This window comes from Lineus longissimus, chromosome 9 (genome assembly GCF_910592395.1).
Source record: "Lineus longissimus chromosome 9, tnLinLong1.2, whole genome shotgun sequence".
Lineage (NCBI taxonomy): Eukaryota > Metazoa > Nemertea > Pilidiophora > Heteronemertea > Lineidae > Lineus > Lineus longissimus.
In genome coordinates, this window is record NC_088316.1 from 2,069,493 (window position 1) to 2,095,184 (window position 25,692).

Sequence of the window (25,692 nt, forward strand, 5' to 3'; positions counted from 1 at the left end):
AATCCGTCGAAACCTGTTGCTTTTCACTCCTTGATAAATGTGGTCCTTGATTGGGCCCGTGACCGTTTTGGGGAGTCGCTATGGCTCAGACGCTGCTGCCCCACTGTGCTGCTCAGGCTAAGAGGCTCCCTGGCCCTCTCCCCGCAGACGTCACGCCTATGGTGTCGAAGGGACGCAGCGGCACAGACTATGACCCGCATCTCGCCGAGAGGATTAAAGCATTTTCTGGCACTTATATTGTAAATTATTTCATGGACCACAAAATGAAAGAACACTATATGAAACAATAATCGTCATGTTCATGGCCTATCTCTTTTCACTATTTGGTGGGAAGTCGTCCGACAATATTTTGGTCATCACGACAGGCCAGCTTGGCAAACTGGCAGGCCTGCCTGATTCTCGGCAATCTTGGGAATTGATTCTCCAGGGTGTTCATGCATTTTGAAACGAAGGCTCTTTAGAACAATCATAATAAATGATAATGTACAGTTTTCCTCATTCTAATTAGGCCTATTTGATGAAGCGGACTCGCCTTCGGCCGTGACGTCAGATGGTCGGCTGTGACGTCAGACGTTCAGCAGCAGTGTGGTCAGCTCTGTTTTTTAGTGATCAAATCATCAAAATATAGCGGGCCACCCCTTTCGAAAGGTGAAAATTCCAACCACAAACAACACTGTGCATTATTATGCGGCCTATTTTGAAGTCTTTAAAAATTCCGGTGACATCAGCTTCGGGCGTTTCCGTCTGCTCGAATCACCGCCGACACCGAAGACTTTAAATTTTACACTTGATTGTTTGGGGATAACCAAGGTGGTTTAATTGGGGGAATTCTTGACCCGGGAGGAGGGAGTTTGACCCAGAAGGTGGGATACACCTCAGATCGGGTCAAGGACCGTAGACCCCGCGCTGTGGACGCTCTGGCGACGTATTTCCCGGTTCGATTCGGGTCACTCGCGCGTTGTCTGAAAGCTGAGCAGCGTGAAAACATTGAGGATCAAGATAAATTTCACCGACTTTCACAGCCCCACTTGACAATATAAGCAAATATTTACAACAATCGAATCCCCTTTTCCCACTTCCTTCAGCAAGTTATTATCAAAGAATCACAAAAGGTCCGATAGGTTTGGTTCAAAACGTGCGATTTTCGCAGTTGCGCGAAACTAATTTTCCCCCAGTTTGTTTAATGATAAAAACACCCGGTTATTTGTCTTTAAAATCGTTTGAATTAATCCCAGGTGTTAGCTAAGAGACCTTTCTTACAATGTGCTAGAGACCCTTCTCAATTCCTGAACAGTTTATTCAATAATAAACGATAGTATTGCTGAGTAATTTGCGCTGATATTTGTTTAATCATTTTCATAACACTAAGTGTGTTTCTCCAGGATGTCGCACCAGGGCCTAATATTCTCGCCTCAAATCTTCAAACAGACACCGAAAATTTAAAAATCACACATAGGTTTTGTTATTCATTTATATAAAAACAATAACAATAACACGGGATTCACACTTAGAAACACGATTTGTTTGAGGGACCCTATACCCCGCCTTGGATGTTTTAGTTGTTTTTTGGTTCATATGCGGGACAGCCGGACCAGGAAAGCTACCATGTCGAGTGGGCGGTTATGATAACTTTATGATTGTTGCAATTATGTTTCATCTTGTTAGAGTAGAATAGACCCTTGTTCTGTATCATGTGGACTTTATAGGATGAGAAATACTATTAGTTTATAAAGGGCCTCAAGAGCCATTAGGCCAATTTGCTTCATGCTGGTTATTTTCATTATCGATACCTTCATCAGTTTTGATTACAAAAGAAATACTGACGGTGACAACGACATACTGTATAATCATAAAGGACAGTGTAGTGTCCTCTTAATTAAGGGTTCAGTGAAAGGGGACCTTCAACCTATTACCAAATTTAACCCTCAGACGAAATCAACGGGGGTGATGACGGGGTGATGATAACCATTACTGCAACCTGGTATACGGTAATAAAGGTAGAGGAAAAAAAGGTACGGAAATAAAGGTACAGGAAATAAAAGTACAGGAAATAAAAGTACTGGAAATAAAGGTACCGGAAAAAAAGGTACTGGAAATAAAGGTACACAAAATGGCATAAATAGGTAAAAAAGGTACACAATTTTTTAAGAATTTTTTTAGAATCTTATGTTCTTCAACTGGTTCAGATTCGGCCTATGCCTTTTTCTTTTCTTGCCCATTTTCCACTGGAAGAAAGCTATCCACAGATGCCAGTTTCATATTTTGCTAGAAGGGCCTTATTCCAAGGTGAACCAATCTACCTGCTGCCCCGCCCTTCAATCCCTATCTCAATGGAAGCAGAAATTTACAATGTTTAAATTCCGTGCTTGAAAGGACACAACTTGCTCAAGGGTGGATTCGTCTTCAGAGGGCGGAATTACAATCAGCTACCTGCTACCAAAGACAATAATACGTCTTATTGTTCCTCTCTGACAGATTGACGGCCCTTTAAAATGAATATGAATCCCCATGGGTGATTGATTAGTCTTCAGAGGGCGGAACTACCTGCTACTTGCGCTCTTACAAAACTTAATTTCCCTATTTTCAAGCCCTTTCGCACCCCATGAGAAACTGCCTCTTTGGAATTCATTATCAATTGCCAGAGGGTTGACTCGCCGAGAGAAATTGAACAGAGGTTTTAGGATCTATGCCATTGCCATACTGAACTTCCAGCACGTTGTCTGGAAGTTGAGCAAGGTCAATACATTGAGGGTCAAGATGTGCCATTGTCCCTTTTGTCTCAGATGATGGAACGACCAATATCCATGTCGTGAGAGAATGGAAGGACAGAATAGATATATGTCACAACAGGCTGTTCTTTTGTCTTCAGATAATGGAACACCCACTGTCTAAGCCTTGGGAGGATGGAAGGACAGAAGACAAGATGCCACAACAGGCTGTCCTTTTGTCTTCAGATGATGGAACAACCACAATCCATTACATTTTATAGTCCCTGCCATGAATATCTGCCATTTCGAAAAATTACCAAGGGTTGTGCCCATGTCTTCAACTCCTAGTGGTACTAGCATCTGGCCTCTGAAGACAAACACAGGCTTTCATTTTTATGTTCTGAAGACCACCAGATCTCAAAATATTTTCTTTGCAGGATGTGGTTCTCTTTCAGCTCCTCACCTGAGAACCTATCTGAAATATCACAAACTTCCAAAGGGTGGGACCTCAGACATGCTGAAACCAGCCAACTTCATTTTGTTGAAAATATTGCCTCAGGGCAGATTTGTTTCCGGAGGGCGGAAGCTACCTGCTACTGAAGACGATTTCTAGCTATTGTTGGCAACCCCTTCAGCAACACCTGAAAAGCTGTCCTCTTTAGAGGACTTGAGGCTCAGGGTGGATTTGCCTTCACAGGAGACAAGACCACTAATGAATATTCATAGGTTGGAGTGTCCAGGCCTATCTATTAGACGAGTGCATGTTTTTTACTCTCAAGTACATATTTGGAGAGGTATTGAAAAAATATTTGCTGTGGCAAGTCTACAGATATAAAGAAATTATTTGATGAAAAAATTAATTTCGAATTTTGCTAATTGGGTAATAGGGGGCGTGTTTTGAGTTTTTTCTGCCAGTTGGCTGAAAAGAGTGGAAATATCAAAGTCTGTCTAATTTGTCGATTAAAAAAAAATTTCCGCGGTCAATCACCAATTTAAATCGCACCAGTTACTCGAAAGACTAACCCGTATATCATATCCGAATTTCAGTTTCACTAGTTGACGCATTCTTTGATGCGTCGCGGTCAAACATTGACAATTTAACTGCTAAAAGGCTTAAAAAATCAATTGTGGTCTTGTCTCACAGAGGAGGACACCACCTGTTGCAATGTCATATAAAAGCGTCAATCAGGTTCTGATGCAGCTAATTAATGTGGTTAATTAGGGAATTGATGAAACCAGTTAATTAGTGTTCGTTGAGAAAAGCCCAATTGGGAGAGCTTTTCTGAGCAATCTCCCCAAACATTTTAAACTAAAATTATGAATAATTCAACAGAACCCCCGAGGTCAGTGGACAAATTTCCATTTTCATTATATTATAGAATTCTTATAATCTGGGTGCAGGGGACAATCATTTTCGACATCATCTCCTAAAAATGCTTCGACTGCCACAGGGCAGGAATACTTGGGCGGACCCCGGTACCAACACTGAAAGAAAATCTCATCACATCTTCAAAATCTGTCTCCGTGATGAAGCCCTCTTCAAAAGATGCCACTTGTCGTGGAGCTGCAGCGACTGAGAAATTTCCATCTCGTCAGGTGTTCTTAAGAAACCAACCTACTCTTCCCCGGGGCAAAAACCTGTGGAATCACTGCATCACGCTTGGGTGGAGAGGCCCAAGGACTCAGAGCAGATGCACAGTGACAATGGGCACGCAAATTTAAAGAGCAATAGAAATTTGAGATGAGAACATTATAACTGGATCAAGGGTCTCTTGTCAGCTCCTCGAGGGGAGGTGATAGGACCTTAGCGTCACTTCGTCAAGGAATTCCACGTCAAGTTTGCCCAAACTCAACACTTTCCAACCAAAACACATGTGAAGCATTTTCAACCCAACTTGGGCGAAACAAATACTTGATATTTTCAAGCTTAAATATTCCACCCCAAGTTGGTATAAGTTGGACATAAATTTCTCCTCTCTATGCACACTTTTGACAGAAAATGGGATGAAATCTAAAAATCAAAATAAATATGGAAAATTGGTGTTTACAAACATAAACGGTTGTCGTTTATTATTATTTATTTGAATTTAAAATCTGAGCAATGATTTTTGGTTCAGTGACTGATGGTGCATTTTCGAATTTGGAGGGGAGGAGTTACCTTTTCAGGAGATTGAGATGTCCCAGGATAAAGTGTCCGGGGAAAAGGATTTATGATGCACTTTAATCTCGGAGCTACTGATGGTCTTGGCTTCCATAGAACCATATTCCGTAACACGTCAGATGACAATATGGACAGATGCATGGTCTTGGCCGACCAGCTGGAAGAGTGAAATTGCTTGAGAAACACAACATCTATAATCAACACAAACCCATTATTTTAATACAAATAAAACTTTTATTCCATCCAATAAATATATACCATTTTCTCACTATAAACCAGCATCCAGACAAAAAACATACAGCTACTGTAAAATCAGACAGGGGTCATCGTGACTTTTAAATGCTAGGTCCGTCAATCAATATTTCAAATTAAGCAATTTGTGATTTTTGAATTATGTCAACACACACTGAGTCTTAATTTTAACAATACTGTCACTGAACATTGACATAAAAACACAACACATGCCAAGTTTCATCAAACTAGCATTTCTTGTTACTGCATTAAAGACATGTTAATTCCTTATTACCAGTTGGCCACATCTTGGAGGAATTATACTTGTCAAGTATAATTCCTCCAAGGCCACATGAATGAACCAGGCCTTTGAGGTGGCAGTACCTGTCTAGTGGAACTCATCATAACAGAACCAGTGCTGCCACCTAGAGATGGAACAGCCCCTCACCAGTTTTACAGTAATTTGAAGTAAATAAGACATTTAGAATAAATAGATCTAATCAAAAAAATGATTTGGCACGAGACAATTAAAAATTCTATCAACAGGCTGAACTAAGCATTGAATTCTGCCCCCCCCCCCCTCCCCAAAAACTGATATGGAGAGTCATTTTATGGCTTAAAATCACAATTTTGGGTGGTTATCTTTATAATAAGTCAGTTTTGCCCAACATCATCCTGGTTGACAAATTAAGTTCAAAGGTATTTATACATACTGTAAGCACATCAACTGGAACGCCCACTCAGTAATTTCAACACAAAAACCTCCCCAGAACATAGGTTTCGTAGCAGAGAGTTCTACCTGTGTTTGTACTTTAATATAAAGGAAGATTCAAGAAAACGGTTGATAAAAAAACCATACCAGTAAGCTAAATCACAACTCTAAAGCTTAAAGCCATAATTATTGGTATTAAACATGCTCATAATCTGTCTGAATTGATCCCACAACGAAGATCGAATGCACGAAAGTTATCTCTGCGAGCAGCCACTGAATTACAAATAATTACTCACAAGCCATCACAACCAACTGCTGCTGCCCCCACACCAGAGACAATGACACTAAATGGCACCAGCAGGATACATAAATGGATGCAAAATGGAGCAAAAGCAAGATAATAAACTAGCACAAGGACAAGTCTTTACACTGCAAACAATACTGATCAGTCTGCATAACTTATCAAATTCAATATTAAACCTGTCTGATAAATGACTAACAAGTGGCAATTGTTTTATGACTATAACGAGTACCATTCGTCCTCAACAACAGCAAACCTAACAAATATATTTATTTCCTTCTAATATATCCTAGTTATAACACCGTAAACTGCTTACAACAAATATCACAGTCAACAATTCACTATAGGGTCAACTTGGGAATAAGACATGTTGGTTTTCGATACAAAAATGGCTTCCAGCAGGACCACAGCTTCTCCTAACTGGATCATTGAATTTCTATACAGAAATATCTATGGCGCTTTTTCATATACCAATTTTTTAATAGATTTTGTAAAGGAATTCTATATATAGAATTTTCATAGCTGTATTTGCCTTCGTAAGTGGTTAATTTTTAAGTAGAAACAGCTGTTATCTGAAATGCATCCTAAATATTATACCTGTATATGGCATATGTTATTGTGACAATTCAACCAAACGATGCAAGTAGGAACAATCCTACTGGAATACAGAAGAACCTCCTTCCCTCCAAACACTTCTCTAATAAGGACTCTAGTTTTGGTCCCAAATTGGTTGTTTCTTTTCAAATTGACCTCTCTAATCAGGACACCTCTCTATTAAGGACATCACTTGTCAGTCACGAGAGTGTCCATAATAGAGAGGTTCTACTGTACATCTGAGAGTGAACACATCAGTGGGGTTCAGGAATGTCGATCTATACTCAACAAAAACTACCATGTAAATTTTCTTTGATAATTATGTCAACTTCAGTGGATTGCAGGAATGTAGACTAGTAACAGTAAATGCTTTGATTAACTGGAAAATGTTCAAGCGATGCCAATAACCAATTGATACCATCAGGGTCCTTCTTTAACGCTTTCTCTCATTAATTTCCCTTTCGCTGCTGAAAGCATCATTCGGCCTGCACAAACCAGATCTAAGCTGTCCATAGCACCGCTAAACAGTGGTGGCACCTAACCAAGCATTCAAAAGTGTCGCCTTTGACAACATTTGGAACAAACTGATGTTTTACAAGTGTTTATAGCATGTTAAGAAAGGCTAAGGGCCAGTGCTGATGAATTAAAGTCACAAAGGTATATGACATGCTATGCACGGGACCGCACCTGATGTGACATGTCACATGACATGCACGTCATCCGCTGTAAACGGGTTAAAGTCTTCTTTATTTCCCCAGGCTTTATAGTTTACATCACATGCATCTTATAACAGAAAGCATCCAATAGCATCAACATCTTCTTTATTTTCCACTTTTATAAAGAAATTTGATTCTGTCCACCGATATTTGCCGACTTATTTCTTGTCACACCTGAATTCTTCCTAATCATATTGGTTATCCTCTGGCAGCAGATAAAACAACTTCTGGAGGAACCTCTGCACATGGACTGGAAAGGAAAGTAGAAAACTTGTACGAAAGGTCAAGTAACAGTTTAAACTAGCCTTTGCGGCCCCAGAGACCTAATGGAACTCTTTTTAGTGCTGCCATCTATTCTTGAAACAAAGTAGCAGAGTAGCAAACTAATCAGCTTAATTATTTATTGCCATTTGCAATGTGAGGACTAAGTCACTGATGCATAAGTAAGGGCCACTGGTGCCAGTAGTGAAAGTCAGTTGTAACCCCAACCACAACCAAAATTGGTCATTTCCCCTCTCTAACCAGGACACCTCTCAATAAGAGATAGCACATGTCGGATTGAAGGGTGTCCGTAATAGCGAGGTTCAACTGTACTTACTTGAACTTCTCCCAATCCACTTCGGTTTCTTCTCCCACTTGAACATAACGAAGTAGACTGGTATCCCGGAGACCACCATGGCAACGCCGATAGCGGTCTCCACCGGGCTGTCATACCATGGGAAGATCACCAGGAATAAGGCAATGAGAAGATACATGGCTGGGATAAACAACCACACCTGGGAAGGAACAAAACCAGAGAATTTAACGACTGGGGGTTAAAGAACCAATGGCATCGTTAAGGCCACAATAACAAAGCTTTCCGTTTCCTAGTCACCGTCCACTCTATAGTAGTAGTTCCCATTCTTGAAAGGAAAAAAATTGAAAATAAAAAATCTGACAGAATTTTAATCCAGACTCGACCATGTAAACATGTTACCTTTAATTAAGCACGTTATCTTTAACTTCACACTTTTGGTTTGAGAAAGGAAAACTTTGACAGCATGTTACCTTTAATGGTCTTTCGAGTTCTGGTTGTTTCCATCTGAGGTATAGCATCCCAATAATCGGCACGGCGAGAAGGCTTGATTCTATGAACTCCAAGTATGTGATCATTTTGTAGACGTCCGACGACACCAGCATACACAGACTGAAAAAGCACTGAAAAGAGAAAACGATCGTCTAGAGAAGGTAAGAAACAAAGATTCAGGGCGGGTGCAGATCAAAGATCTCATCAAAATTACTGATGCTTTCATAGATACAAATATGAAAATAAGGGGAGCGTGCATTTGAGACATTCTCTGACGAAGACTTTACTTACAAGGACTAGAAGTGTAACCATAGGTGTAAGGTATTTCGGGTTGACCATGGACACATAGGAAGGCAGATGGCCAACTCTAGCACCAGCGAACAGGACTCTGAAATACAAATACATGCATAATTGAGAATCATTTACAACTTCTTTAGAACTAAATCTCTAGGCCACCCGTCCTGTGGAGGTAGGGGAGTGATACTGTTCCCTTCTAGACTTGTTGCGTGGTTCTCATTGTCTCCACAGCATGTTACCTCGTACAACCAATGGAAACGTCCAATAAGCCAAAGGTTCATTTCGTAAGTGGCACGTCACAAGGTCATATACAAACACGGACCAGGCCAAAACTGCACCAGGGAAAAGTCTATGGATAAGCAACCTGACGGATCACAGCAAATTTTAGTTCTGCAGTGGCTGAGGATAACCAATCAACAGAAAGGAGGATATTTCACCTCTCTCAGAAGTGAATGGCTCTGTCAATGCACATGGACAAACTTCGAACATTCAGGAACTGCCAGAAGTTGATAGTTATCAGCATCATATCATTGCTGGTGTCGTAACCCTTTGGATTTCAGCCAGGTATTGAGTCCACTATAGGCTACTGTCCACCTATGTGGGATCTTTTACTCGCCCTGGCATAGACACTCAGGTACAAAGGACCACAACATTTCATCTCATCCGACCAACTCCCGAATTTGTATATGTTGTACACACCTTGAACAAGACAATAATAATGTATTGACACTACCAAGGGTTGACATGGCGACAAACACAGGCATTATCCAAGCCATTGGTCCTAGCACCCTTCCAGCATACACCTGTAACATAATGATCATATCATTACCAAGCAAAATAAAGTATACTCCAGGGAGCAAGGTAGTGTGGGGGGTCATTCTCCAAGCACTGTCATTGGTAATCATCGTTGACAAGGAAGTCTAACTCGCTTTACTGACTCTGCAAATTTTAACGGTAGTGTCTAAAATGTGGCAGGATCGAAGACCAGGAAATTGTGTAGGGGTTGGAGTGACAAGACTGAAGATATAATTTTAGTTCATTAGTTGCCTCCTAGGTGGAAGCACTGTAGGAGTGCCAATGGGAGCAGACATTAGGAAGCTGCGGAACGTCCAGTTTCCAACGAGTCGATACCTACCACGGCTGTTGCGTCTGACGCTATCATTTCCTGCGGGGTCAAGGCCGTGAAGTACGCCAGATTTGTCAATAAATAAACGATTGTGACCAGCGGTATGGCGATGGCAATTGCAATGGGAAGAGTTCTGAAAAGAAAGAATATCTGGAATGAGCAGAATTATAACGAATAAACGAATGAATGATTGATTGAATGTAATTCACATTTCTGTATCCAAATCTGGGGGCAGCCCCAGGGACTACCATTAATGAATAAAACCCTTGATGATGATGAAGAAGAAACGTCCATTGAGTAACTGAGCGTTGACAAAAAGATGTTTGGGGCCCCTCACCAGCAGTCCCCCAACCATCTGAGCGGGTGTCCCAGGCCCCAGGCCACGAGGAATATACAAAGATAAGGACCAAAAGTGGACAACTTACACTGGGCCCTCAAAAGCATTGACTGCACCATGGGTAAGGTCTGTGCAAGTTAGGACTACGCAATAAGCAAGGAAGGAGGTACCCACATGTAATGGTTAGATTTTTCCCAAGCTAAATTCTTTGCGCCAGATCAGTGCCAAAAGCGAATATAGGTTTTTCAAAGACACCTCACCGCAATGGATTTTCAATCTCCTCTGTTAAATAGTTTATGCTGTCCCTGTAACACATGCAAAGATATTAAAACCAGCCTTACCGCGAGGGATTTCTTATCTCCTCTGTCAAGCAATTCACCATGTCCCTGAAAATATTCAAGAATAATTAATATCTGTACGTTAAAACCTATGGATCTAGCCCAGTATCTAGATTGATCTTCACCTCGGGTCTTTCTCTCAAGTCATCTGATGTCCAGGACATCAACGGTGCAAGCATGTCGCACCATGTCTACCACAGCTTCCTCAAGATCTCGATCTAAACCTACAATAGCTGCATCCCGCATCACTACATGTACGTCCAATCATTTCACTTTGGGTCTCCCTTGGCACTGGGTTGGCAGATGTGGCCAAAAGACGTGTTTTACGTGCAAATTTGGCCCCATTTGAAATGAAAGGTGATGTTCTGCCCCCTTCCCCAGGACCAAAAAGGAAAAAACGGCCCCGTCTGTACCCGTACTTTTTAGTTTTACAACATTTGTTACCACTAATATAGCCACCTGCCTGGCGAACCAAGTCTTACCAGCCTGAATATGCCCACATCCCGGCATAGATGGCTAGGGCTATCTGGCCAGGATCATGAGTTGTCCCCTGGAACATGTCATGGAAGTTCTCAGTTCGACCTTCAAAAGAAAACAAAAATGGAAACACTTCTACTATCGGCTTCTCTGAAGCGTTTTAAAACAGAATCAACAGTCTGGTAAGGTTATCAGTTAAGGGCGAAGGCGTTTGTGTGTTGGCCTGTGCCAAGAGTGAGTCAATGCTATGAGCTACTGTCCACCTGTGCACGGTCTTTTAGTTGCATTGGTATAGACGCCAGCTTACTGTCTGATCCGGAGAGCCACGGCTTTTTGCCAGAATGACCAGGGATCAGACCCAGGACCTGCTGCTTTACAGGCAGACCCGATAGCCTTAAGGCCATCACAAGTGCTGTCCTTATTAAGGAGGTGTCCTGATTAGAGAGGTCAAATTAAATGCAAACAACCAGTGTGGGACCAAAACTAGTGTGGAGAGGGTGTCCTTAATAGAGAGGTGTCCGCAAAGCGAGGTTTCACAGTATTTGTATCTCTTGCCATTCACTCTCATAAATAATGCACAAATCACATGTAAATTAATTCCGCAAACGGAATTGAATTCAAACCTGCAGTCAAATACCATAAGCCAGGTGCATAAGTAGGTTAGGAAATTCATCAATCAGGCTCATGTAATATGGGTTAACGCTTTTGACCAAATGACACTTTTTGAAATTTTTCGGCCAAAATCATGGTCAAAAACACATTTTATGGTAATTCTATGCCCATGTTCTTTGGCAGGGCAGCAGAACCCCTGCTGGGGGGGGGGGCACTGTGGTAATTTCTAAATATAAGTGTAACCCTTCCAAGACCGACCTGTCCTATTATATGCCATTAATTTTTGAGGTTGTTACAACTAAAACTTACCTTTACACAGCTGGACAATTCCCATCACAATAATCAGCCCGAGAGCCAGAAGTTTCCCAAACATGAAGAAAGTCTGTAATCTCGTCACGAGCTTAACGTTGTAACAGTTGATAAAGGTCAGGAACACTGAAAATAGACGGGACAAGTTTTAAAGGGACAATGGTAACATTTGATAAGTGTAAGTCACAGACATTGTAAAGAGGTCTCGGTTTACCCTTCTTGTCCTCAAAGATGCTAATGGGGAAGAAGAGGTGTTTAAACCATGTGTTAATTTCAGGCAAATAACATGGGCAGTGCCAGGATATCCAAAGGGGCACCGCCTTTGAATATTGCAATATCACAGAGTCGAGTGGGTAGACGATGGGGCAACTTACATATCAAAACTGCTGCTATCAACCGTGTTGCCGACTGTGGAACTGGGTATCCCTCAAAGAAGTTCTGCACCGTGTAAAATGCAAAGGTGAGTGAGACGACAGCGGCACCGACTGGAGATCGAATCAGGACCGAGATCCACATGGTCAAGAAAGCCAGCAGTCCACCAAATATTTCATTGATATAGATATAAATGCCACCAGAATATGGTAGAGACGTCCCCAGTTCGGCATAGCATAGCGATCCTACTAGGGAGAACATACCACATATCGTCCATACTATCATCGATAGCCCTATGGACCCGGCGTGCAAGATCACACCTTTGGGGCTTACAAATATCCCACTACCGATCATAGAGTTCACGATAACGCTTATCGCACTCAGGAGTCCGAGCTGACGTTTCAGGCGGACATATTTCGTCGATTCATCATTTAGGAGGATCTCTTCTAAAGGTTTAGCATCGTGGATATCGAGGCCTAACGTCGTCGCTTGCTGGCGGTTTTCCTCTGATTCTTGGTCATCGCTATGGATACTCGATGAGTAACTTTCAGTGTCGGACGTTGAGGATTGCGAGAGGAGCGGCACATCGGAAAATTCCCGATGTTTCGGTTTCCCTCGGTGGTGACGTCTCTTTAACGGGCTCTTCAGACGAATACTCATCTTAGAAATTCAGTTCAGTTGATTGGAAGACTAATAGGAAGAATTTGAAAGTTGGCCATCATTTCTGAAATGAAATACACTTTAAGTCAGTGCTGTTAGCACATAGTCAAATGAATAGCCCATTCGTAATGAACAAACAATAGATATTCTTGTACCAATCAAAGGAAGCTGTTGAAGGCCACAACAAATCAGTAGCTAACAAAAAACCCTGGTTTAGGCCGAGGGCAAGGTCTTGTGATGGGTTGAGTTTAAAGGCCCTGCTTACTTATCAATGCCCATTGCTCCCTCTCTGCAGTGCAGATGAATCACAGGCACAGGCCTGTCTCCTGACCGTCTGCCATGGTCATACCCCCCCCCCCCCCCCCCCGCGTAATGCAAGACATCTAAAGAATATTAGGAGAGGGAGCTGCGCTTGTAAATAGGCTTTTTACACTCAATCACAAGCTTTGGCTGTGCTCGCCCCAACATACACATTGTACAGAAAGTGTAAAATATGGCAAGTGTATACAATGTATACAAATAATGGCAAACTGAAACCATCACCAAACATATTTTTCAAAGATCCCAAATTGAAAAACATCGCGACAGGGCAATCGAAACAACTAACGATATCTGTTAGCATCTACATACACACTTTATACTATGATCATTCTAAATATCAGGGTAATTTTAAATTTGCCAGGTGATTTGCATACTTTTGAAGCGATTATTTGGAGGAAAACTCGGGAGCAGTCGGTGTCATTTCAGCTGTCATTCTCACTACCATGGTCTTTACTAATACATTTTGTAGTATACAGGGAGACGCAACTGAGTTTGCAGCCGAGGTAGAAAAAGTGACCCTGACCCCTGAGACCTTTGATGACAATCATTACCACGTGGCTTGAGCTCCGGGTACGGCTCCTGGCCTACTTTACATTATTCAACGATGCTGCTAAAATCATTGAAAATGGTTGCGCTTCGCGCTGTTTCAGGACCCGGGTTTCAGGAGTGAGAAATAGTTTCGTTTCACTCTTTGATGGAGTTGAACGAGTTTCGCTCCACTCTTACTTTGAGTGAAAATAGTTTCGCCTTACTCTTTGAAGCAATGAAAATAGTTTGAATTCGCTTTACTCTTTCTTTCTCAAAAGGTGTCGCTACGTCATTTTGCAACAGGTTCAGTTACATCCTCAACTTCATGGCAACACTCTGTTCAAATGAAAAGAATACTGTGTCGCGGTTCGAATTTGTACGAAAAATTGCAAGAACAGTGTTTGCGTACCTTTAAATGTGACAAAGACACATGTCGTTTTGTGTTTGAGAGGAAAGACCTTTCAAGCGCTTAGGTCAATGTTGTATGGGCGTCGTGTTGGCCTACTGAGAGGTTTCCATTAATAAGCTGAGTGACAACTTCGAATCTATTTCACCTTGTATTGCTTGGAGGATTATCGCAATGCACTTTAGGATTCTACACTCCGGACGCAGTGGACCGGCCTCGTCGCTCACCCTATGAGAGAGTATGAATATGATGACGAAATGGACTGCCCCGGGAGTTAGATGACTCCAGTGAAGGAATCTCACCAGGATCATCCTGAACTTTAGTGCAACACTCAGCCTCGGCACATGCGTGCGAGGGGAGGAGCTTGCGACTGACTCTGTTATTCGAGGATGCACCAGGATGGACCTGTACTGTTAGGTCCTTATAACAGCGAGTAACTCAAGATAAGAAATTTCGTATCGAAGGACTTTCAGTTCAGGTCACAATGCTAAATCTTGAAGACTCCTTGAAGGCCGAATCAACTCAGTGAGATGGAATCACTTCACTTGATGTCATTACATCACCTTCTCTGGGGTTAAAAGCTCGATCTTCATTGGATACCTCAGTGAGACAAAAAGGTCATGGTAGTGGTCGTCTGCTTTGGAGTCGGAACACCAAGTGTCAAGGATCAACTCAAACGTCGGGAAAAAATACAATTTAGGTTAAACGAATCGATGATTGATTGATGAATGTGCCATGGACCGAGGCAGACGACAGAAATAACAAGGGGTTCATTAATCCATCCACGCGAGACGCGGTGTTTACATCCTCCCACCATGACAACATTTGAAAGAAATTACGGCGACATTATGGTCTGTTGCTTGAGATGGACCAAAGTGGATTTAAATTGGCTCCGCGCTCGGTGCATATCGTTGGATAACGGGCTTCATCTGAGATCAGGAATTGTACTGCTGACCTAAACTTTTGCGAAAGATCTGAAGGAAACAATCTCTCTCATTCACCAATCTTGGCATTGCATATAGATACAGCGAAGTCGATTCGTATCAGGTCCTGCGCACTGGTTTTGCCGAGAATTGAACTATATTTGAATTGGGTTTGCTGTAAGTGCTGACGCCTGGCGTTTTCAAAAGCTAACTTTAACTTGCCGAGCAGCACGGCATAGTTTTTCAATACCTATAGTCTCCCTTTAAGTGGATTATTCTAAATCAAAGTGGATTAAAAGCACTTTCTTCAAGCCTTTTATCAAAGGGGGACTATATACATGTATTACATTAAACGATCATCTTCAAAGACAATTTGAGAGGATTGATAAGAAAAAACATTCTGTATTATATTTTTAAATCTGATCTTTTTTTCATAATAGCCCCCAACAGGATTTATAGCCATCTGATGGGATCAACGAATTGAATGGAGACGGATTTTGTTTGTTGTCCTTGTGTCGTCTGATGACGATGGACACGTGACATATCAGACGAGAAAGGAAATATTGTAAAAAGGATATAAAGAATATCATGAAAGAGAAATATGACTGTCGGAGAGCACATCAAAACGAAGTAAAGCCATTCCGGTGAATTCGGAAGGGTAGGCCTACGTAATCTGGAAGTCGTGTCGGTCAAATCCCGTGCTTACTGGAGATGGTTAGAAGGATGTTACCCCGCCGCGGCGTCGTTTGCCTACAACATTGACGCCGAAAGGAAAGGGAAGACACGATTTTTTTCTTCCAACTTCTAGGCCGAATTATGTCACGTTAGGATATCATTTTTGTTTGTTAAAAAAGAATAGTGCTGGCCACTCTTTGACAGTTTAGTTCTTCTGGGAGTATTTTACTTCGAAAGCAAGTATCATTTAAAGGATTTTGTTTCACGTTTAGTGTTAGTCACGGATGTCAGCCAATATGATGAGTTCAAAAAATGATTTATAGAACCTTAGACATTTTTAAAAACGTTGTCCAATATGAGTATGTATGATATGATAATATCTCACCTGGAATATTCTATATCATATGACACTGGATTAATAACAGGATTACAGATACATTAATGTAATCGTGGATTAGATGACATGGTTCCACGATCGAGTGCCCCAAGGTGAAATTTTATTATATCTTTTTAAAAGAGATTAAACTTTAGTGTTGGTTTCAACGTACAATAGGTGAATCCTTACATTGTTTATCGTGAAGTGTGCCAATTATATAATAGTTCATTTATAAGAACAGTTTTAAACCTTGAACCATGTCAGTTCAACCAACTACGAAGCGGAAACAGGCGCGGATCCCGTCCAAAATGAACGGCGACGATCTGCTGCAACTGAAATACATGAAGAACGCCGAGATCAGCCCGCGGGTTTTGTCATTCAACATGGCGTCCCGAGTCGAAATGTCAAGAAAGATCAACTGGGGTTACAAGGAGCAGGCGCTGAATTTGGAAAAGGTGAAAAAGAGTCAGTATCTCTATTACAAACAGTTAAAGCGACTGCAGCAGGAGAAAAGGACTTTACAGCAGCAGTCGTACCGTTATAAACAAGCGGAGGCCAAGATGGATGTTGAGCATGAGAAACGCGATCGAAGGATACGAAAGATTCTGGATGATTATGAGGAGAAATCTCGCGCCATCATTGAGGATATCTTGAAGGCGGCCAACCAGAAATCACTGAAGAAGCGGACGGTGGAGGCCGACCTGGATGCGAGTGAGGAGGATGGGGATGGAAAGAAGGATGACACTGCGAAAGAGGAGGAGAAACGGAGGGAAGCAGAGGAGAGGGAACGACAGGAAGAGGAAGACAGACAGCGAAAAGCAGAAGAGGAGGAGAGAGCGGATACCTTGGAGGAAGAGTTGTCGTCAGGTCAGGATGGGTCCCGCGGGAATGTCCGACTGAGGCAGGTCTGGAGGCCTGCTGATGCTGAGAAACACTCTGAACGGAGAGGGTCTGTCTATATTGAGTACATCTATGTGAAGCCTGGTGCTAGGACGATGACAATAGAAGTTGTGGAACCACCCAACAGTAAAACGAAGCGGCGGAAGAGCAGGGTGTCCCCGCATCACTTTGAGAGTGACAGTGATTTAGATCATTCCGGCAAACGACGTCTGTCGATGCGGAGAAGGTCGTCCAAAACGATAGAAGTCAACTTGAAGAGCCCAAATGAACCAAAAACGGTCGTCAGAGCAAGAAGTCCGGAATTGACAAAGGGGTCGGAGGAGCAGACGACAGCTTTGCCGCCATTGAAAACTGTCGAAAATAGGACGAAAGAACCGCCACCTAATTCTGTCCTTCTTGATAACTATCGCGAAAACGGTGTCCATGACGCCATTTCTGAGGTTGAGGACGCAAATAGTGTCGACGTCATGGTTGACCTTCGCCCAACTTTGTCTAAAATGGAGATGCCACAGGCGTCACCCAAAGCCAGGCCGTCTCAACAGTTCAAAGCACTGCCCGCCATCAGCGAGAACCAATCATTAGTCAACCAAGAAGTTGCTGAAGAAGAGCTTGCAGCGAATTTCAGAGAAGTAATACTCAGAGATTCACAGGTTTTGATAATAACCCCCACCCTGCATGAGGAGGATGGGGCGTCCATCCCGGACTCAAGGTCAAGGTCAACGAGGTCCTCACGTTCAGACAGCCATAATTCTCAAAAGAGAGCAAAGAAACCTGTGAACAATATAGAGTACAATAAACAAAAGCAACGAGAGAGGGAAGAGGAGAGACAGAGGATTCTTCAGCTTCCTTACACGGCTTACACGATGGATAAAGAGGGCAAGGTCGTTGCGATGCTCGGGCCCCCGAAACCAATGGACACCAAACCGCCGTCCAACTATCAGAAGTACAAGCGGGACAAGTTGCTTGAGAAGACGCGAGAGAAACAGACGACGGAGAATGAGACACTGCAGAAGTTTATGGGGGAGGTTGGCGATTACGGTAAGTGAAAGGGCGTTTGAACGGAAAAGGGGGGGGATATACGCTTTGACTTCTTTCGTTAAGTCTGAGATGGAAAACCAGTTTGAAAGCCTGAACATGGTTCCTTGGGGTGTATACCAGGCATAGCCTCGTCACATTGAGGTGAAGGAGCCGTAAGTTTGGTGTAACACGTGTTCAGTCAGGTAGAGGTGAGCCCGTTGGATTCCCTCGGAGAGGTGGTTTGCCATAACTCGGAGAGGTGGTTTGCCATAATTTGGAGAGGGGGAGACCTTCAGACATGTCAGAGAGGTGGTTGCCGATTCCACAAGGGGTATAGGGTTAAAGGTTAGGAATTCGCTCCGAGTCAGAACCCAAATGTTTCCCTTTACTAAGTTGTTATCCATGTTTGGCTTCTCTATATTAAACAAGATTTCAAAACATTATCGAACAGCCGGCCGTCTGCTGTAAACCCCAAATTAAATGTTTGAAAGTCAGTATGTTAGAGACCTAACCCATAAATCTGTGTAATGCTCGAGTGACGAGTTTGAGCTTGAGTTTGGGCCAACTCTTGTTCGTTCAGAAATTGAAATTTGAAATCAAAATGTAAATGAATGTACAGATACGCATTGATGATAAATTTCAACCACTGATATATCTGGTGGCCATAAAAAAACGTCCTCAGCTTTATTCAGAGTTAGTCGCTGATATCAAGTATGTACATACATACCTTTATATGGATAATTTGGGCGTTTTGTCTAATTTCAATAAATGTATCTTGGGCAATTTTAATCTAAAACTAAAACTGCAAGTCGAAGTTCGTTATACCTGACTGTGACGAAAATCCGTCACTGTAGTGTAATGTTGACATGTTCTAACTGTTGCGCCGAAAAGCTGTCTATAGTTCTTTTGAAGGCGTACTATAGGCAGGAGCAGGGAGGTTAAATTGGCCATCTCCAGGTGACTAATAAAAACATTAAGCGCACTTGGACATGTTAGATTCAGTGCTGAATATATTCCTCCTATACATACTTGGTTTATTATTCGACCTGACAGTAATTGAGATACCCTTGATGATATGACACATACTCGCTTTTCATTCTCATGCTTTTTGAGTTATCAAACCATCAATCGCCTTTGTGACTCTTTGATCGAATAAGTTATTCCTGTCCATTAAAGACTTCCTTATTGAAAGGAATCTTTGTATTTGACCCACTATCACAATGATAGCAACTTTGTTAACATGTACTTAATTTATTATTAAGTTATCCATGTCATCCGTTTTATTTTCATATATAAAGACACCATGTCAAATTCTGCAACTGCTTGGCGACCCAGACGGCATATGTGGTGTTTTGTTTTCAACCGATTATCAGTCCCAGTCCCCGTGTCACGATGTAGCCATCCAAGGTTAAATTCAATGTCCCTTAACCCCCTTCCACCACCCATTCCTACTGTATTTTATCAGTCTTAAGCCTCTTGTCACGAGTGGCCATCCACCCAAGGTTGAATTCAATATTCCATACCCCCTCCCTCCACCCCTACTGTGTTTTCTTCCAAGTGCATGCACTCTTTCTTAGTGACAATTCATGGTACTCTTTAGTAATTCCTTCCTCGTTCTTATCGAACCCCTCCAATCATTTATTAATGAATTCTTTCTTTTAGCTATCAAGAACCCCTCTACCAATACATTCCTTGGTATTATCTGTCCTCTCTACCTACAAGAATGTCTTTAAGCAAATTTATTTCTTTGTGGAATTCATTCTTCCAGCTACAAGAATCCTGATTACCTTTACCAATTCATTTCGTGGTGGAATTCGTTCTTCCAGCTACAAAAAACCTAAACGCCTTCACCAATTCGTTTCCTGATGGATTCCGTACTTCTAGCTATGCAGTAAAAAATAATTTGTCTCTTAATAAGATCTCGTTTTTTTTGTTGTTCCCAGCAACACCGCCGGAACTCTGTCCCCTTTGTGCATATAAGTAGATGTATTAAATAGAGCATAGACTTATATCTCCAGTCAGTGCACTTATCATACTAAAAACATATGCTTACTCAGCTTTTGAAAATGAGATATTCTTGTCGTACTAAAGACATGCATTATTCTGAAAATGGGTCGCCGAAGTGCAAGTGATAACGATTATTAAAGAAACATTCCCTTTTCACGATGTCACGTCTGTAAACTTTTATAAGGATTTTTTTCACCAGAGTTTGTAGATCTTTATCATATATATCATGCTTTGAAGAAAAGCAATCCTATTACAATCGCAATGATTACAATGTTCCCCCGACGGCGGGTTGTCGCTACTTCTGGCGACATGCCATCACGACTTTCAGCGGCGCAAGTCATGTCCGTACGCCGTAGCTACATTACGAGTTGTCCCCAGACTGATTTAGCTGCGTCTATTCTGAAAATAGATTTGAATAATTATCAGTTTGCGCTGGAATTGCTGTAGCACCAGTCACAATCGGGCACTGAAAGATGTCGCACTTTTATTCAGGGAAAATGCTGTATGCCGATGGATTTCCTGGTAAAATCGAATTGGGAAGTTTCGAGGGTTTCCCCGCCCAGATTTGTATCACGAAAAGACGGAGAAGACAACGCTCATGGTCAGTGGAGATAATTATCATTGCGCGAAAATTTGAAAAATTAATATTCAAATCTCATCACCACTTCTCCTATTTTCCAGTTAAAGCGATGCCGCCGCCGCCACACCCAAACCCCGACATCAGCATTGAGGAGATGGCGCACATGATCGAAGGTGAAACCAAGAAGGAGGAACCAAGAGGCAGTCGGACGAGTCTTCCCGGGAACCTTATGATATTCCTTCGGAACAAATATGACGAGTTACCAGAGGACATGGACCCTAACTCAATGGAGGCATTGGCCAGGTGTAAATATCTCCGGGACTTTGACGCGGAGGAGGCCAAGGAGGCCAAAAAGGCAGGCAGGCGAAAATCCAGCTGGCAGGTTAACGCGCAGACGGCGTCGGGCAGTTCACCCAGGACGTAGCAGACTGATGCAACGGACTGGGAATGAATTGACAACGACACGCCCTAGCTTCACTCATAGCGAGTATGAAAATTCGTTGTTACTATAAAAAAGTCTGATGGAATAATGAGTCTGGCGATGCGGACACCAAGCACGCCGACTCTTGAGCGACATGTGAACTAATGCTAGCGATTGTCCTGGAGGACAACTTTGTCCCGTGCAGTAGTATACACCTTTCCAGAAATGGGGCGCTGAGTGTCCGAAATAGTGATGTCATAAGGGGAAACAAGGCCTTACGGTGGAACGACAAAGGAGATAGTCATGGTTGACCAACACACTTGAATGGCTTTAATGACGGAGAAGGGGGAATATGTTAGTTCCAATGCAAGCCACCAATTTCGGGAAGCATGTATAGTCAGTGACCCCTTGAAAAGGTGTGACCGGTGACTGTCCTACAAGTTATTCGGAAAGGAATTTGATTAAATGGCTATAGAAACCAATGACATTCTGTACCAAGCGCACTATAGGTACTTTCGTTGCCATACACTTTATTCTAGGTATATACATAATTGTCTTTCACACCGAAAATCATATAATTTGCCTTCAAAACGCTGCTAAACCACAATTGCACTCCTGTGATAGGCTTAGGACCACTTCTGTCACAATCACAATGCACTCTATTTACGAGAAATATAAATACAGTGCACATTTACACGTATACATAATTATTTAAGGAAATAAAAAAATTTTACATGGACGTTTTCTTCTTGGAGATATTCACAAAAATTTGAGAGAAAGCTCCGTCTGGATACTCCGGGCTGCATGTACAAGTCTTCTACCAAGGCGCAAGGCGACACAGTTTTATTCACCCAGCCAATGCTAAAAAATTGACCACACCTCGGACCCATCAGACCGGCCTCGTCTTGTCGCCCGGTACAGAGAGGAAGGACAATCAGGAGACGAAATGGACTGCATCGGAGTTCAGATAACGTCATCGGGATAAAACAACGGGAGTAATGCTGAGAGAATCGGCACAACATATAAAGGTCGTGGTATGTTAAGGTGTGATCTAACGGTCAACAGAAGCATGTTTGGGGTTCATGCTGTAGATCGTCCCCCGCCCTAAAAACGGGCGTGATTTTTTTATTTCAGGCAAAGCCTAGTTCCAATGTCTTAGCTCAGATGGCAGCACCTGATAGTGACGGTCTCGTAAAGATGTGGCAAGTGTCATACGGATTTATATACCGTGGCCCCATGTTGTATTTAATGACTTTTGCCAATGAAAGATATACCGGCCTGGCCCCTTAGCGTAGCGGATCGAAGCCTATTTTAATGCTGCTGCACTCTGAATTCTGTCCTCACTCAAGGCAAATCAGGTCTCTTGTCCTCCTGGATGATAATACTGGTATTCCACATGCGGACAACATCAGCTTTATAATCTTACCTCGATGTTGATGGTAGGCCCATAGCACGGAGTGTAGGAATGAGAAGTATCCTATATTGACAAAGACACATACAAAACGCCACCTTAAAAAGCAGAGACTAACACGGCAGAGCACTGTCGCAATCAACTGGACTTTCAGCTGGGACAAGTATATACTTAGGGTACAGCCTTTATTCATTTTCCTCATACTTTTTTGGGCTCTGTGGTACTTACTGTCTCAATTGACTATGTCCAAAAACTTATCCTCAAAGACATGGTTTTAGTGACACAGCCTGCACCATTATATGCTTAAACGGCTCAAGAATCCAGATCTTATCTCAGCAATTTCCCCTAAAGCACCCCAGAAGGACTTCTGTGACCTGCACCCTTGAACGACGATAGATGGAGGACCTTCCACATGTTGAGACGATAAACCCAATGAAATCTTGAAGTCACATCCAGGTCACACCAGGTTATCTCGGGACATATCCAAAACTATGGACCGATACATGACAAAATGCTATAAACTCAGCCAGGAGCCGTTTCGACCTTCAAGGCTCGAGGAGAGGTGCTGATCGGTTGGTTGGGTCTTGCATTTGCCTTTGTTTTGGATCGACTGCGCATGTCCAGACATCGTCAAAATGGCCGACGTTCGGAAATAAATTTTGACATCTTGGAATAAATCTATGATTTTGTGCCTCGAATTTGTCAGTAATTACAAACCAATGGAAACAGTAGATGACTCGATTGATCCAGAACTTGAAGTCCAAAAACTTCAAGACTTGGTTCGCAAACTAGAGCGTCAGAATGAAATTCTGCGCACCAAACAACAGCAGGAACAAAACATCCAAAACCAAGTGCAAAATTCACAAAATAACCAGGATCAGCTCTCTATTTCAGACATTGAGAATGTAAACGCAGATAAACCAGTGACTAAACCCAAAACAAGGTTCACTACTGGTGGCAAGGACAGTGCACTTGCAGAGTACAATGCCTGTTTTTATGAGCCTTCTAAAGACGAACTTGAAATATTGGATTTAGATGATAATGAGGACATTGTTCTGCAAGAAGAAAGTGAAGAAAATTGGTGAGTTGAGTCTGTGTGAATGAATGAGGTTCGCATTCATTTAGCGCGTCACATCTCTGTAGATATCGTTGTATCTCTGTAGATATCGTTGTATCTCTGTAGATATCGTTGTATCTCTGTAGATATCGTTGTATCTCTGTAGATATCGTTGTATCTCTGTAGATATCGTTGTATCTCTGTAGATATCGTTGTATCTCTGTAGATATCGTTGTATCTCTGTAGATATCGTTGTATCTCTGTAGATATGGTGCCCCTGCCCCTGTGTTTAATGTTGGCCATTGGGTTTCATCATGTTCATGCTTACTGTGCCTCGTACCTGGCATTTGATGGACCCTTTTACACCAGGGCCAGGCGGAGGAAGTCATTGCGGGCCCAAACAAACCTAAATATAGGCACAACGAACAAAAGATCATGTGGTGTGTGACCATGCGGTCTTTTGTTAGTTGTGGCCAGCAGTGGCTTCCTCCGCCTGGTGTGAGGGCCTCTCTCGTATTTTCGTAGTGATCTTGTCAAAATCTGAGTCTCCACAGGGCGGCCATGGTCTTTGGTACTTTCAACTGGAACTTCAACATGATTGAAAATGGAGGTGAAGCCACTCTCGCGGAACATCTGATCATGTTGTCATATGTCGACTACCTCATCTCTCGTCTTAGTTTCTATTTGGGGGGGGGGGGGGTAGGGCAGCTCTCCTGGCTCTTCCAGAGTATCTGGTGTACATAACATGCATCGGTAGTTGTTTGAAGTCAAAGACGCTAAGTTCAGTATGAAAAGTTCTTTACAAAACAAACGATATTAGTGACAGTATCTTTCATGTCCTTCCATTTCAGCTATAAAAGTGTTTTCAGTTAGGTTGTAAAGATTAGCTGCACTCGGTGGCCCCTCTCATTGAGGTTGTTGTTTTGTGACTCACAACTCGTGCATTTTATCAGAAACTTATCACCAATTTTTACCGCTTTCTGATCACCACCTGATCAATCCATCATGCCTTCCTCTAATTATAACATGGGTACCTTGCATGCCTTGTCAGATATGCCTTGGGACAGTGAGGCGGTTTCAGACAGCTCGATGTATAATGTACTTCTTCAGTTGTGCTGTGTATTCTCTATAAGTGCTGTACCCTACCTTGTGTTGCACACTGGCAAAACTTAAGTTCTAGAATATCAAGGGTATCATCGTATCTTGATTAAGAAAACCCTCTAGAGAACCTTTACTGCTTTCAGTTGTTCAGAAGTGTAAAAGAAGTATGTACATTTTGTGTAAATCATGCTGTGTATTTTGCTCAGTCAATGACATTTTGGTCTCTCCAGGTGTTTCATATTGATAGTAATATGTAAAGTCAAGGACTTAGTGAGCCCCCCTTTAGGTCGGGGGAGCTCCCCCGAACCCCCCTACGAGCATATGTAAAGTGCAAGCTCTAACAACTACAGCTGTTACAATGGGGGGACACCCCCCAAACCCCCCTCCGTCGACATAGGTTTTTACCAGTGCGTTGGGGGGAAGCTCCCCCCAAACCCCCCGGTGGACAGTCAACTAGCCCTTCTGTGTCATACTGCTGGAGGGGGGGGGGGGTGCGATGGGACCATCCTTCCGACACATTTTTGTTTTGGTAATGTAATACATTGTGATTGTCCTTATTCACGGAAATCGGGCGTTTCCAGTGATATACGACACAAATGGGTTGTCCTCATGCATTCACTTTGGAAACGCATTTTCAAATAGATGTTACGTCCTGTTAATGGGGCACGTCATCATCGCGTACATTTGGGAAAAACTCCCTAACGAGACCGGAGCAGACGGCTGAAAGTAGTTTAATTATTGGCCGCTAGGGTGCAGAATGTCGCTCACCCGAATTTTTCACGCAACTTTTGCTAAATAGAGCTAGTTCTAGTTTGTTATTCATTTTGATACTTCAGATTTGGGCAGTAGACCAATATAACTTAGTCGTCAGTGTGGTTTTAAGCAGGAAAAACGTATTTGTTTTTCTTAAAGTGCCTTTTTTGGACGGGTGTGTGCGATTGTTTTGTTTTTA

The 25,692-nt window shown here is 42.4% G+C and overlaps 3 protein-coding genes across 21 annotated transcripts in view; 2 read left to right on the forward strand and 1 right to left on the reverse strand.

The window, feature by feature from the left end:
* Positions 1-5,089: 5,089 nt before the first annotated feature.
* Positions 5,090-13,782, reverse strand: LOC135493744 (Y+L amino acid transporter 2-like). Its single transcript, XM_064781286.1, has 11 exons — positions 13,713-13,782; positions 12,360-13,081; positions 11,986-12,111; positions 11,070-11,169; positions 10,591-10,635; positions 9,922-10,045; positions 9,486-9,589; positions 8,781-8,877; positions 8,471-8,620; positions 8,022-8,199; positions 5,090-7,673 (listed from the first exon to the last, which is right to left on the reverse strand). Exons 2-11 carry the CDS (start codon positions 13,015-13,017, stop codon positions 7,609-7,611), a joined length of 1,647 nt encoding a protein of 548 aa, XP_064637356.1. The 5' UTR covers positions 13,018-13,081; positions 13,713-13,782; the 3' UTR covers positions 5,090-7,608.
* A 1,757-nt stretch (positions 13,783-15,539) lies between these two features.
* On the forward strand, positions 15,540-21,447 carry LOC135493894 (trichohyalin-like). Its single transcript, XM_064781537.1, has 2 exons — positions 15,540-18,184; positions 20,852-21,447. The coding sequence occupies exons 1-2, from the start codon at positions 16,504-16,506 to the stop codon at positions 21,172-21,174; spliced, it is 2,004 nt and encodes a 667-aa protein (XP_064637607.1). The 5' UTR covers positions 15,540-16,503; the 3' UTR covers positions 21,175-21,447.
* A 1,776-nt stretch (positions 21,448-23,223) lies between these two features.
* LOC135493092 (SLAIN motif-containing protein 2-like) overlaps positions 23,224-25,692 on the forward strand; it is a 31,201-nt gene continuing 28,732 nt past the window's right edge. For all 19 annotated transcript variants that reach the window (XM_064779964.1, XM_064779971.1, XM_064779957.1 and 16 more), the window contains exon 1: positions 23,224-23,663. In XM_064779964.1, the coding sequence (XP_064636034.1) occupies positions 23,263-23,663 (401 nt within the window). In that variant the 5' untranslated portion in view covers positions 23,224-23,262. The remainder of the gene's footprint in view (positions 23,664-25,692) is intronic.